A 13493-nucleotide genomic window follows, 5' to 3' on the forward strand; every position below is an offset into this window, starting at 1 on the left:
TTTATAAAACTGGATAATGGGTCAAAAATAGAAATCTGGGAAATGGGAATAGATCATTTTCTTCTTCTAAAATTTCCATTTAAAGATAAATTTATTACGAAACTTATTTTTACAAAAAGCTGGACAATTTTCGAAATCGGTGAACAATGGTAATATTTTAAGGTCTTACTATATTTCTAATACTATTTTCTTCCAAATTGTCTATTTAGGCAATATAAAATCTAATGACTCTAATTGCTCACCAAAGCTTATGGTGAATGCATTTCATCAGTTTCAACGTGAGATGGTTTGTGAGTTTCAGAAGTGTTGATTTTGACACGGAAGACAAAGATCGCCCAGGCCAACCAAAAAAGTTTGAAGACCAAGAATTGGAGGCATTACCCAATGAAGATTGTTGTAAAACTCAACAAGAGCTTGAAAACTTATTGGGAGCTACTTCTCGTAAACGTTTTGAAATTGCAGGGATAATTGAAAAACATGGAAATTGGGTACCATACGAATTGAATGTCGAGACCCCTTGAATGAAGATTTTGCATATCCGAAAAGAAAAAAATAAAAGAAATTAATTTTTGCACCGAATCATTACTTGCGAAGAATCGATAATAAAGCCAAATATCCATGGCGCTGTAATCTGACCAGACCATCACAGGGTACCTGTACCGAACACAACTGATTTTTGAAACGATCAATGGTCGTAAAATGTCCAAAATATGCGACCAGACATGAAACCGTAATATTCCATCATGACAACACATGTGCTTGGGATGTTGAAGTGCTTGGGATGTTTTACCTAACACGCTTTATAGTCCAAACCATGCCCTGTTGCACAGTGGTTTAGAAACTTTTTTTTGGAAATAATTCGGTATCTCGGGAACTATTGGAGATATTATTACAAAATTTAACATGGTTAGAGCTGAGGTGTTTTTGAGTTGAATTACATTTGTTCAGCTTCCTAGGGGTAATACGGGCCAGTTTGTGCCCCCTCAAAGTTGGTCACCTCGGGTCTCAAAATTTTTAAAAAAATCCCCAAAAATTCATTTATGATCCGAATGAGCTGAAATTTAAAAAATAAATAGTCCTTGAGAAGATCTACAAAAAATACGCTTACATGTGTAGGTTATCTCCTTCAGTTGAAGAGATATTTAGGTTTATTTATTTTTTTTTTTTTTAATTTTGCTCGATTTTTTTTTGTTTTTTAGATATGGCGGCCCTACGGAGGGTCGAATTTTTTTTTCAAAATATCGGCTATATTGGCAATAAAATTCTAAATAAAATAAAAGAAAACTTGGTAACAGTTATCTCGTCCGTGTAAAAAGTTACACGCATCCAAAGTTGGAACATGTAAAATAGGCATAATTTTTTACGATTTTTCCTAAAAAAGTCCCTATATTTTTACTTTTGTAGAAACAAATTTTCTTTGGGACTATATACAATTTTTATAAGTTCCGGAAAGAAAACTTAATGCAAAAGCATGTAAAGTAAAATTGGGCTCACTTAAGCGGATACAGTATCCCCCAGACCTATCCAAACTTGGACAATTTTAAAAAAAATATTTAGGTTTCAGTAAAAAATTCTAAAAAGGCAAAGCACCGATCCTCGAAAAAGTTCCGTATTTGTATAACCCTATATGTTGTTTAAATACTTAGAAAGTTGTTTTACTATCACACGGTAAATAGCGTCACAGTAGGCACTTTTCTAAAAAAACTCAGTTTTTGGAACACATTTTCCCCGTTTTAGGAATTTCGGTATTTGAAAATAAAAAATGTCAAAAATTATAATGTCATTAATTTAAGGACATTTGGATCTAAATTAATTCCCAATTTTGTTATGATATCTTTAACCGTTAAAATTTTACATTAAATCAAATTTTATATTTTTATTCGTGGAAAATCACCATATGAAAGTTTTTTTTAGTTTTTAAGGTAAATGAAGTCCCAAAATTTTATAAAATTATTTAATTTTACTAAAATATCAATCCTCAGGTCATAATGTTTTCAACAGTATCAAATACTTATATAAAAAGCCTTTATTTACTCCTCAGAAGTTCCACAAACCTTGCCCGCTTTGACAAATTTGTACATTTTTTCATATAATGCGTACAAAATGTTATTAACATATCAAATGTAAATTTTGAATTCAAACACATACTGACTTAACAGAAATTTTAGTGTAACAGATTTTTGCACGCATTATATGAAAAACGCCCATTTTACATGTTCCAACTTTGGATGCGTGTAACTTTTTACACGGACCAGATAACTGTTACCAAGTTTTTTTTATTTTATTTAGAATTTTATTGCCAATATAGCTGATATTTTGAAAAAAAAATTCGACCCTCCGTAGGGCCGCCATATCTAAAAAACAAAAAAAAATCGAGCAAAATTAAAAAAATCAATAAACCTAAATATCTCTTCAACTGAAGGAGATAATCTACACATGTAAGCGTATTTTTTGTAGATCTTCTCAAGGACTATTTATATTTTAAGTTTCAGCTCATTCGGATCATAAATGAATTTTTGGGGATTTTTTTTTAAAATTTTGAGACCCTAGGTGACCAACTTTGAGGGGGCACAAACTGGCCCGTATTACCCCTAGGAAGCTGAACAAATGTAATTCAAACTCAAAAACACCTCAGCTCTAACCATGTGAAATTTTGTAATAATATCTCCAATAGATCCCGAGATAACGAATTATTTCCAAAAAAAAAGTTTCTAAACCACTGTGTGTTGAACGATGCAGAAAACTCTCTGGGATACGCCTCACTTCAGAATAGAGTATCCGAAATTGGCTTGTTTCGTTCTTGGCATCACAAGATGAGCAGTTCTTTTGGAGTGGAATCCATATATTGCCAGAAAGATGGGAAAATGTCATAGCTAACAATTTCCAATAATTTGAATAAATTTATATTGTTTTCACCTTTTCAAAAACGGTGGTTTTTTTCCTTTAAATAAACCGGATACTTTAATGCAACTCTTTATTTAAATAGTCACTATTCGTTTTATACAAATATACAGGTTTATAATTCACAACATACACAGCACACTGCTTCAAATTAGACTGACTGGTTGATGTTTTCACGGCCAACTTATATACACTGCATTACCATCTACATCCTTCCAAACCATCTATCGATGCTTCATGAAAGCTGTATTTCTACAATGATCAACTCAAAGCTTTTATTCAATGTTATATGTTCCACAGCTATGTTAATAATATCCACAGAACTGTTATGTTAACTGCTGTTAATCGGCCGGTTAACAACATTGTCCACAATTAGATGTCTCCAGAAATAGAAAGGTTGAGAAACGTTATGCATCTTTAAACCAGCCGTTAAAAGCGTTATATTTGAATTCAAATACAATTTCGTAACAATATTGTACAAATCTTTCAAAATAAAAGCTACAAATTTGAAAAAATTCCGCTTTTTTAAATCATACACTCAATACTTTTATGAAATTCAAACATATTGTGGGAGAAAACGAGTAAAAACTACATTTTGTCTTTTTGAACCATATTTTGTCTTTGAACCTATAAATAAAGAAATAAATTTTAAATTGTATTCTTTATATCTCAAAAAATAAATATAAATTTGGTACATTTTGACCCCATAAGGTGTAAAAATTTTATTTATTTTGGTACTTTTTTCTATAAATTGACGTATACATTATTGACATAATTCTACTGAAAATAAAATGTATTTCAATAAAATTTGTATCATTTCAATGTGAACAAAAAAGTACCAAAAAGAGGTAAAAACGGGAAAATACATTTTATCCAAAATTATTAAACCAATTTTGATAAAAATTGTAAACATTGGTTCTACTAGTCAAATAAAAAATAACTAATAGGTTCTCAAGTGCGAAGATTGGGATACAGTTTGGTACTATTTTGGACCACTATTTGTCGACTTATAGCCACGTTTATGTTTTTAATTCTCATATGCAAAATCGGTTTTTGGTTGAAAATATAAGTGATAACAGATTATCATCCTCTTTCCATTTGGGCCACTATTACCGACTCATATCCACATTTATGTATCATTTAATTTGCATTTGAAAATCGATTTTAAGTTGCAATTAATTGATCAGTGATTATCTTAATTTTTTCCATTTGGACCACTATTTTCGTTTTTGAAAATCGCTTGTTTTGAAATAACTCGATTTACAGAACAGGGGAGAATGCTCTGCAAATCACACAATTTTCTAAATTATAACGTTAAGTTAGGATTCCAGGCAGCAGCGAAGTGAAGAGAGAAGAGCAGCTCACGTGGGTTCAGGCAATATGTCCCTTTGTGTTACCTGAAAGTAGAAAGACAGAAAAAGAGTGGCAGATAGAAATGAAAAGAGAGAAGAGACATTAAAAGATTGAGAGGAAGATGATTAAAAGATTGAGAGGAAGATGTCCGAAGAAAGAAAGTGGGGAGATTTTTTTAATTTCGTACCAATGAGTTGGCGGTTATTAGATCAATCTAAGAATAGCCCCATATCTGGTCTTTTTAACCAATTACTCATATTCGAGAGCTCATAAAGAATATTTAGGGAAAGATGTCCCAGAAACCTTAAGCGTAGATCTCCTAATGCCGGACAGTGACAAAGAAGATGAAAAATGGTCTCATCCTCCTCGTTTTAACAACTTATGCATAAGTCCTTGTAGGGCAAGCCAAGACACCTCGCATGGTTGCCAAATGTGCAGTGTCCGGTAATTACCGCCACTACACCACTCAATTGTGAGCGTGTCAAGCCAAGAAGAAATGTTGTCCGTCCACAATTCAGTCGGGCCATATCGTTCTGGTTATAGTGCATGTGGGTTCACAACCTCATCTTGTCTGAGCGAGCTCATAGCAGAAGATACTAATGTGAAGCTTGCATTTGGATAACGGAATTCCACATAGAAAATCTGTCTCCGTCAGGTAGCGTAGCGCCTTTTTTCGCCAAGTCATCAGCAACGCAGTTGCCCGTAGTATCTACGTGTCCCCGTACCTACTTGATTACGACTGTTGAATGTCTCGTTTAAGGATGCCCGGCATTCCTGGACCAAATTAGATGTTGTGAATACACCTGTTAGAGATTTTATTGCAGCCTGAGTGTCAGTATATATACGAATATCCCTGCCTGATATCTTGTTATAACTCAGCCAGATAGCCGCCCTTTTAATGGCTGATATTTCAGCCTGAATAATGCTACATTCATTTGGAAGTCTTAAAGATAGCCCAGTTTCGAATTCCTGAATGTGTACACCCGAGCCAACTCGATCTCCCTTCCTATAACCGTCCGTATAGACTGAGAGACCCGTTGTGTCATATAAAGTTCCGTCCATTACCTCCGTATTGAACGGAATTGAGAAACAGAAATTCCTCGCCATGAAAGGCCTAGAAATGCAGTAATCGATATTATCCGGAAGATTCTGAAAGCTACCTTTTATACTGGCGTGACAGTATGAGACATGTTTCCACGCACCAATCGCGTTTAGTCTAAAGGCCGAGGTAAATGCCATTTTCTTGCCTTTAGATCCACAGGGACAGGCGACAGTTTCATAACCCATGAAATCCAATTTCCTGAGCAGACAATTTATGGCCAGATTCAACAGAAGTGGTAATAATACACCACCCTGAGGGGTACCCCTAGTTGCCATTCTCGTGATCACTGCCATTCCCTTTTGGAAACGAATGATACTGTATCGTAGAAGGTTCGTGATGAACCTTACAGTTGATTGGTCCAGACCAAGATCCTGTAGAGCTGAATCTATAGTTGCAGATTCTACATTATTGAAGGCTCCTTATATATCAAGAAAGGCCAACAAAAAAAATTGTAACGTTACTCGGATACGATTTACAGCGACGATAGTTTCGATGTTTAAAATCAAGCCCAACCTTAAATTACTTCAACCCAACTCCCCATAGTAATTAATTAATAAAATATTTAAATTTGAATTATTAATTTCGTTTATTTTTATTACTTTCATAATAAGTATTCACATTAAAAGTTATTATAGTAAGTAGTACTAGATTATAATAAATGCGAGCGAGAGCTTTATAATTTATTTATTATTTTTTTTTTTTTTGTAACAAATAAAAAAAAAATTCAAATCTTTTGTGCTTAAAAAAGAGAGAAAAACGACTAAAACTTTTGCATTAAAAAGTTTTTTTAGAAAAAAATATAACAAAATAACTTAAAATTACTTTTGATTTATAAATGTTATGGTATCATCGTATTACTTTTAATTTTACAAGTATAAACTCGTAATAATGGTATAAATGGAGGTAAGAGATATTTGTACAAAAGTTTTAAACAAAAATGTTAACACAAAAGCATACTTAATTTATTTATTTAGCTAATTTAAAAAAAAATAATAATGACTTAAAAATTTTTATTTTTAATGACTCTAGAAGCCATGACTGTAAAGTGCTTATGCAAATGGTAAATTTGGTATATAAACTTAGATTAGTTGAACTTAATATAAATGTAAACCAAAGATAATGTATAGATTATTTGAGGATGTCAAAATTGTGATCAAGAGAGTTTATAGTTTCATCAGTAAAGAGTTATTTTCATGTCTGATTATATTCGTATTTGCTTATGGATAAAGTTACTCAAGAAGTTTACAAATTATAATCAAGTATTTGATAGAAATCAAAATGATTCGGCACCGCATAAGCTTATTATTCTTCCCATTTTATATTAATACTAGATGTCCCGACAAACGTTGTTCTGCCATAGCTCACATAACGGTTGAAGACTCCCACTATAATAGTACTCCATATATGCAATAATAAATTTTTACTTTGTATGGGAGGTGCCATGCCCATTATTCCTATATAGGTCAATTGTGAATCTAAACCATCCATTGATCCACTCAAACACACACAACAAATTTCATCGAAATCGACCCAGCCTTTAAGGAGGAGTTGTTACTAACACACGTACAGAAGAATTATATATATAAAGAAAGATTATACCAAATTCGTATTTGATTAATAAATGTTTATCATATTTGATGACTAAGTTCTTTTAATTAAGGCTTTGGTTTAAAACAATTTAACTTAAAATCGAAAATATTGAAAATTCATCACACCGTTTCAAAGCGATTCATCAAATACATTAATGTCTAAAATATCACTTAAAGTCCCTTTACACGATCGATTTTACGACACAAGTTTGAGACATTAACTTACTATATAAAAGTGAATTTTTTAGATCTTTAACATAAAAATAAAGCAATAATCCATACATTATTAAATACATGGAATAATCTCTGTATTTTTTCATAGTTATCATAAAAACATTCTAAAAGCGGATTCGATCGTGTAAATGGACTTTAAATAGGTAATGGAGAGCAAAAAACATATTTTGTTTTTTCATTGTTTTACCTATCCACATATTTTGTGACAATATTCTTAATGAGCATTTCAAACTTAAAACTTCTTGCTGATCTTTTAAAGATTACTGATATTCACACGGAAACAGAAGATCGAAAGCTCCCGGCAACATCTGTTGTCATGTCAGGTATATTCACCCCTATCGCGTGAACATATTTCACATGAAATATGTTCCCTTTTCCCATTTTTGGTTCATCAACTTTGTTCACGTGAACAAATTCTACAACATGGGAAATTTTTAGATGTAATTTTTTAAACAATAAGCGTCTGTTACGAACAAAATCAACTATTGTGAATGTAAAGTGCATGGGAATATCACGATAGCAATTTTCCCTTCGAGGGAAATAGATATTTCATGGGAACATAAATTTCACATGTTTTAAAACCATATCGAGTTTAAGAACCCCATGTTGGTGGCTTTTCATGAAGAAAAGTTCATTAAAAACATGCAAACATATCCCATACGAAAAGCTGGCGCTTTCATCAAACTAATAAGAAGCTGACATTTCACCTGAAGTCGCTACAACAACGAAACCTTCGAATTGAAGCTGAGCATTGAAATACTTAATTTTGAATTATTCAACAATTCATTCCAAAAAAAAAAACATTCTCAATAAAATAATTTGTTAGCTTGTGATGGAAATTGAACGGTTTCAAAACGATTGATTTAGAGAAATATGATGAATTTCGTTAGATTTAAAAATACTACGTAGATGACAAATATTTAAAAGAATTTTAGTCAACAAATGAGATACAAATTAATGGAAAAATATTAAATTGTAATTTTTAAACATCACACACAACGAAAGCAATTAAGTCATGACATTTACCGGTTTCTTAACGAGTAGTTTTCAAAATCGATTTCTACCACAAACCTGAATGTTTAATTAATTCATATTAAAATTCACTAACCTTGTGAATGATTAAATTTTTTTTAATTCAAGTCTACTGCAAATTAAATGAAAAAAATTTTCTTGAATTGAAACAAAATATCTATTTGTAATCGATTTGAATTGAAGAACAATTTTAAAAATAAATTGGTCAATTCACAAGGTCTCTTATCAGTCATATTGTCATAATGTCCTAATATAACACGACTCGGCAGCTCGGCTTAACCGACTCTTAGGCATTCGGCGCCTATTGCTTGAAAAGCAATAAAAACCATTGTGAAATATTAGGACATTATGACAATATGACATGATAAGAGACCTTGTGAATTGACCAAATATATTTTATGTATCTAATTTATAATAGATTTGAATTAAAGGCAAATTTAACTATTCAATAAGGAATTAAGCCTATGAATTTATACTTTAATGGTTGGGTAAGATATCAATTTAGAATTCTTTTGAAAACGAAATTAAAAATTATTTCGAACCTTTGCTAACGAAATATTGTAAATAAATTTAAAGTTTTTATAGAACATTCATGTATGGCCTTTGCTTCGAAGCCAAATTTTTCATGATCATACTGGACTGTCACACTGAATGTTTTCAATTCCGTAGTTTTATTACGATTGATTTCGTTTTAGGTTCTTCAGATTCAGTGTAATTTATTTGTTCCAAATATATTTAAAAATTCTGTATTTCTGATTTTAATTTGACAGCGTTTTTTATATTAAAACAAAAGTGATGTTTTTGTTGCAGAAATTGATTAAAAATTTTAGAAAAACAAATACTTACAAAGAAATATCAATTCCACTTTGAAAACTGATTGTGGTTTCATTCCGAAAGAAATGTTCGTTATTAATTTTGAGATCGAATCTATATAGTGTCTGTGAATTATTTAACATTTGGTAGGTTTTGCTCATGAAAATCTGCTCTGTTAGATTTATGGTAACAAACGTGCGATTTTCTTAAAAACAACGACTTTGAATATAATCAATGTGAGTTCGGTTTCTAAGTAAGAAGTACATCACATTTATATTCAGCAATGACGGATCTTGGATAGGTCAGCCTGACAAAATTTTCGAACCTCATGGAAATTTGTTTAGATAATATCAGCTTATTCATAAAAGTGTCAAAATGGTTTGGTAATAATGCCATCATGGGCACTTAATGCTAATTGGACTATTAGTCTTAGTTATTAGGAATATTCCTTCTCTACTGTGATATAATTTTTTACTACACTTCATCCATTTTGAGATAAAACAAATGGACAAGTAATTCTGATCCAAGTGAGCTGCGACATCATTTTGCCTTCGCATGTCTTAGAACTCATATGTGGTATAATGTACAAGAAGTACTTTATTTACGAGTTCCATCTTGCATATATTCTAATATATTGAAGTATCTCTCCGTTAATCTAAATACCAAATTAAACACTCTACTGTAATGGCTTTAATAAACAATTTTACAATACCAGCTATAAAAGTAAAAATTTTCTTACAATCTAATTTAAATTATTTAAAGGAAATTTAATTTGTTTTAATATCTAACTAATTTTTTAAAAATTATTTAATTCATTTACACAGTTACATAAACAAAAATTATGTATACGAATAATAAAAAATTAACACAAATAAACTAATAATAAAACAATAATAATAATAAAACTAATAAACATTTATGGCAAAATTATTAATAATAATATAAATAAAAATCTACAAATATTTCCTATATACATAAACATGGCATAGGAAAGACACTTAGAGAGGAAATTCAACGGTAAGAAAAGGACTTAGCTTTATTAGCAAAAAATCAACAAAACTGGTATGCTTGGTTTATTTCAGTACTTTTTGAAAATTTCAACTCTTTATATCTTCCCCATTATTCATGGTTTCTCCTGTAATTTATACAAAACTTCTTAAAATATTAATTTAAAGTTATAGTTTTAAAAATCTGTGTGGTTGGGTGTGTTTTTTTGTCATCTAAATAACTAAACTAATTTTATGACTCCACAGTCTCGGCTTCTTTCTGCTGTTCCACGGGAGGTGATTCTGTTTCGCCGACTTTTAATCTTTCGGGCAGCGGTTCAGGAGCAGTAATTAGTCCATATGGTCGCAGATGATAGATTAAATAGTCGTATACATACATTTGATTTGGTGTTACGTAGTGAAATGAAATAGCATAATCTGAACAGCAGTCAAGACCCTGCAAGAGATTAGAAAATAAGGAATAGAATTATTAGTAAGAACTTAATGTTATATCTCTTTATAAATTATGGTAGCATTTTATTACCCCCTGTCTATACTTGACAAATATTTATCATAACAATTAATGACGTTTGTTGCCAAGACAAAATTGTCTGAGCAAAAGCACTAACAATTTTGTCATAACGAAGCAATAATACTAATAAATGGAGACTATCAGGCCTGTCATACATTTCGTTCGGAATGGTTTCAATTCCGTAGTTTTTATTCCGATCGATTTCGTTTTATGTTCTTCAGATTCCGTGTAATTTGTTAATTCAAAAAATATTTAATAATTCTGTATTTCAGATTTTAATTTGACCGGCTTTTTTATATTAAACCAAAAGTGAAGTTTTTGTTACAGAAATTGATTAAAATTTTAAGAAAATCAAATAAATACAAACAAATATCAATTCCACTTTGAAAATTGAAAGTGGTTTCATTCCGAAAGAAATTTTCGTTTTACTTTTTGTGAAGAAACAAATTACTGAATTAATTCCACTTTCGATCGGAATGGAATTCTGTGACAGGCCTGTATACCTGATAATTTTTTATCTAGACAACCATTTTGACGTTTATCATGATACAAATTTATCAGGTATAGACATGGGGGTATTTTTAGTTGGATTCTATTCCAGACAGAGTTGATTTCAACATACGAAACATTAGAGTTGGGTTTATTAGCTCAGTGAAGTGACCGCTCTTTTCAGCTCAGCTCACTGAAATGAACTAGGTCGCTCTTTTAGCTCATTAGCTCAGTATGTTGTATAATGACCATTTCATTTTGAGAATTGCTTGTAGTGAATTAAATCAATTATTTCTGTTGTTAGTTGTAAAAACACACAGTCTTTTGACAATTAGAGATTTATGCGTGAAATAATTGATTAAAATTTTAAAAAATAAAATTGTATTTTATTTAAACTAATATTTTTGCGGAAAAAAGAGTTAATTTTTTATTATTTCTAATTTCCGATGCTAACCAAATGTTTAGACAATATTTGTTAAGCAGAACATTCACTAACTATAAGGTATTCTTTTACCACAAAATAATAAAATTACCAAAGAACTCGAGATATTAACTGGAATTTGAAAAAGAAAATCTTATTCCTTAAATTCAGAAATTCTAAACTGTCATTCCAAAAAACAGCGAAAAACCCACGATAGGCCGCTCATGGCAGCTGACAAATGTTCTGTTGATGTAGCAGTGTAGTAAAAAAGTGCATAAGATATACATATGTTTTCTAAAAAAAGTGATTGAAATAATATTGCTAATTTAATTAAGAATATCAGTACTTTGCATTTTTTTAATTATGTTTTTTGGTAGATATAATCCCACTAATGTATTTTTGAAATAGCATTTTTTTTACTAATTACATACTTTCAATTACAATTATTATTTTAACAATAGCAATTATGTATTTGCCTTTTTCATTATTTTTTTATGAAAATTACTTACAAACTGTAGCAATATTCTTTCTTTTATTTCATTCTACATCACCATACCATAAATAAATTCACATTCATTCAATAGCACACATATAAAAATTCCTTCATGAAAACAAAAACAATTTGAATAACTCTAATAATTCCCCAGCAGTTCGAGGAGACAGTACCGAACTAGTGATTTTACCCATCATTTAGGGTGGGAGCTAGTCACTTCAATAGCCACGTGACTAGCCATTTTAACACGGGCATGTCCTAGGCAGGGGGTCAATTGTCTCCTTTTGATTACATTGAGACTGTCTTATAGTTGGTCCAAAGTAGTCAACGTATTGGATTCACATACCGGTTACATAGAGTCAGTTACCTTACTAGCTGCCAAACTGGTTACTTGATAAGCTACTTAACTAGCATTTTGTGTAGTATGCGGAAGATTATTAACTACTTTCTAAAGTGCAGCACAAAATAATATTTTAAAGTGACTTCACCGTAGATTACTTAGAGACACTAAAGTGACTATTGTCTTTCTGCCAGATTACTTGTGGTGTATAAAGAAACCAATTGTCTTCTCTCTGCACTACAAAGAGCACATACGTGTCAAATGGCCAAAATATATAAATTGGAGTCAGCCAAGTGATAAGACATTTGAGTACGAATTACTCACAAAACAATTAAGGTGACTACATTCCAGATTACTTAGAGACACTTAAGTGACGATCGTCTTCACGCTAGATTACTTGGGATGTATAAAGTAACCAATTGTCTTCTCTCTGCACTACAAAGTGCACACACGTGTCAAATTACCAAAATATATAAATTGGAGGCAGCCAAGTGATAAGACATTTGTGACAATTACTGTCTTTAAGGGATACATTGACTACTTGCTTAACTGCTGGGTCTTGAAACAAAAATATATACGCGGCAGCATACGATTATAAACATACATAACAAACCTACATTCGAATGATCGTTTTATTTTTGTAGGACACAATACTCACTCACTTTTCAATGCCAGTGAGCGAAAGAATGTAAGAGCATTGACGAGTAAAGTGAAACATGTGAAACATCTGAAACATTGAAGACGACAAATGAATGTGCTTGTGCAGCTCTTTCATGAGCACTGAACTGAAACAGCTCAGCGCTCAGTTGAAAACGCTCAGCGCTCAGTTGAAAACACTCAGTATGATGAATGATTCACTTCGCTCAGTTGAGTGAATAGCTCAATTGAACTAGGTCATTCATGAGCTACACAACTCTACGAAACATCAACATTCGGATAACATTAGAATAGGAGCGTTACTATGGAATTTGATTTTATATTTAATATACGATTTCAAAGAAGAAAACGTATAAAGCAAATATTAATCGATCGCTTGTTGATCATGTCATTGTAATGCAGATGGGTCAATTAAGACCCCTGGATAAGGACAAGTAAATTAGTCACGTAGCTATTGTAATAACTAGTTCATACTGTAAGTGTTAGGTAAAATCACTAGTTCGGAACAGTCCTTTTTAGAGTAAATATTCGATTATGATGGACATCAAAAA

General features: G+C 31.4%; 1 protein-coding gene across 3 annotated transcripts in view; it reads right to left on the bottom strand.

Moving 5' to 3' along the window:
- Window positions 1–5923: 5923 nt before the first annotated feature.
- The window catches only part of LOC135950275 (glycoprotein-N-acetylgalactosamine 3-beta-galactosyltransferase 1-like), a 69416-nt gene continuing 61846 nt past the window's right edge, over window positions 5924–13493 (bottom strand). For all 3 annotated transcript variants that reach the window (XM_065499818.1, XM_065499819.1, XM_065499816.1), the window contains exon 5: window positions 5924–10467. In XM_065499818.1, coding sequence (XP_065355890.1) covers window positions 10264–10467 — 204 coding nt within the window. In that variant the 3' untranslated portion in view covers window positions 5924–10263. The remainder of the gene's footprint in view (window positions 10468–13493) is intronic.

This window comes from Calliphora vicina, chromosome 2 (assembly GCF_958450345.1).
Source record: "Calliphora vicina chromosome 2, idCalVici1.1, whole genome shotgun sequence".
Taxonomy (NCBI): Eukaryota; Metazoa; Arthropoda; class Insecta; order Diptera; family Calliphoridae; genus Calliphora; species Calliphora vicina.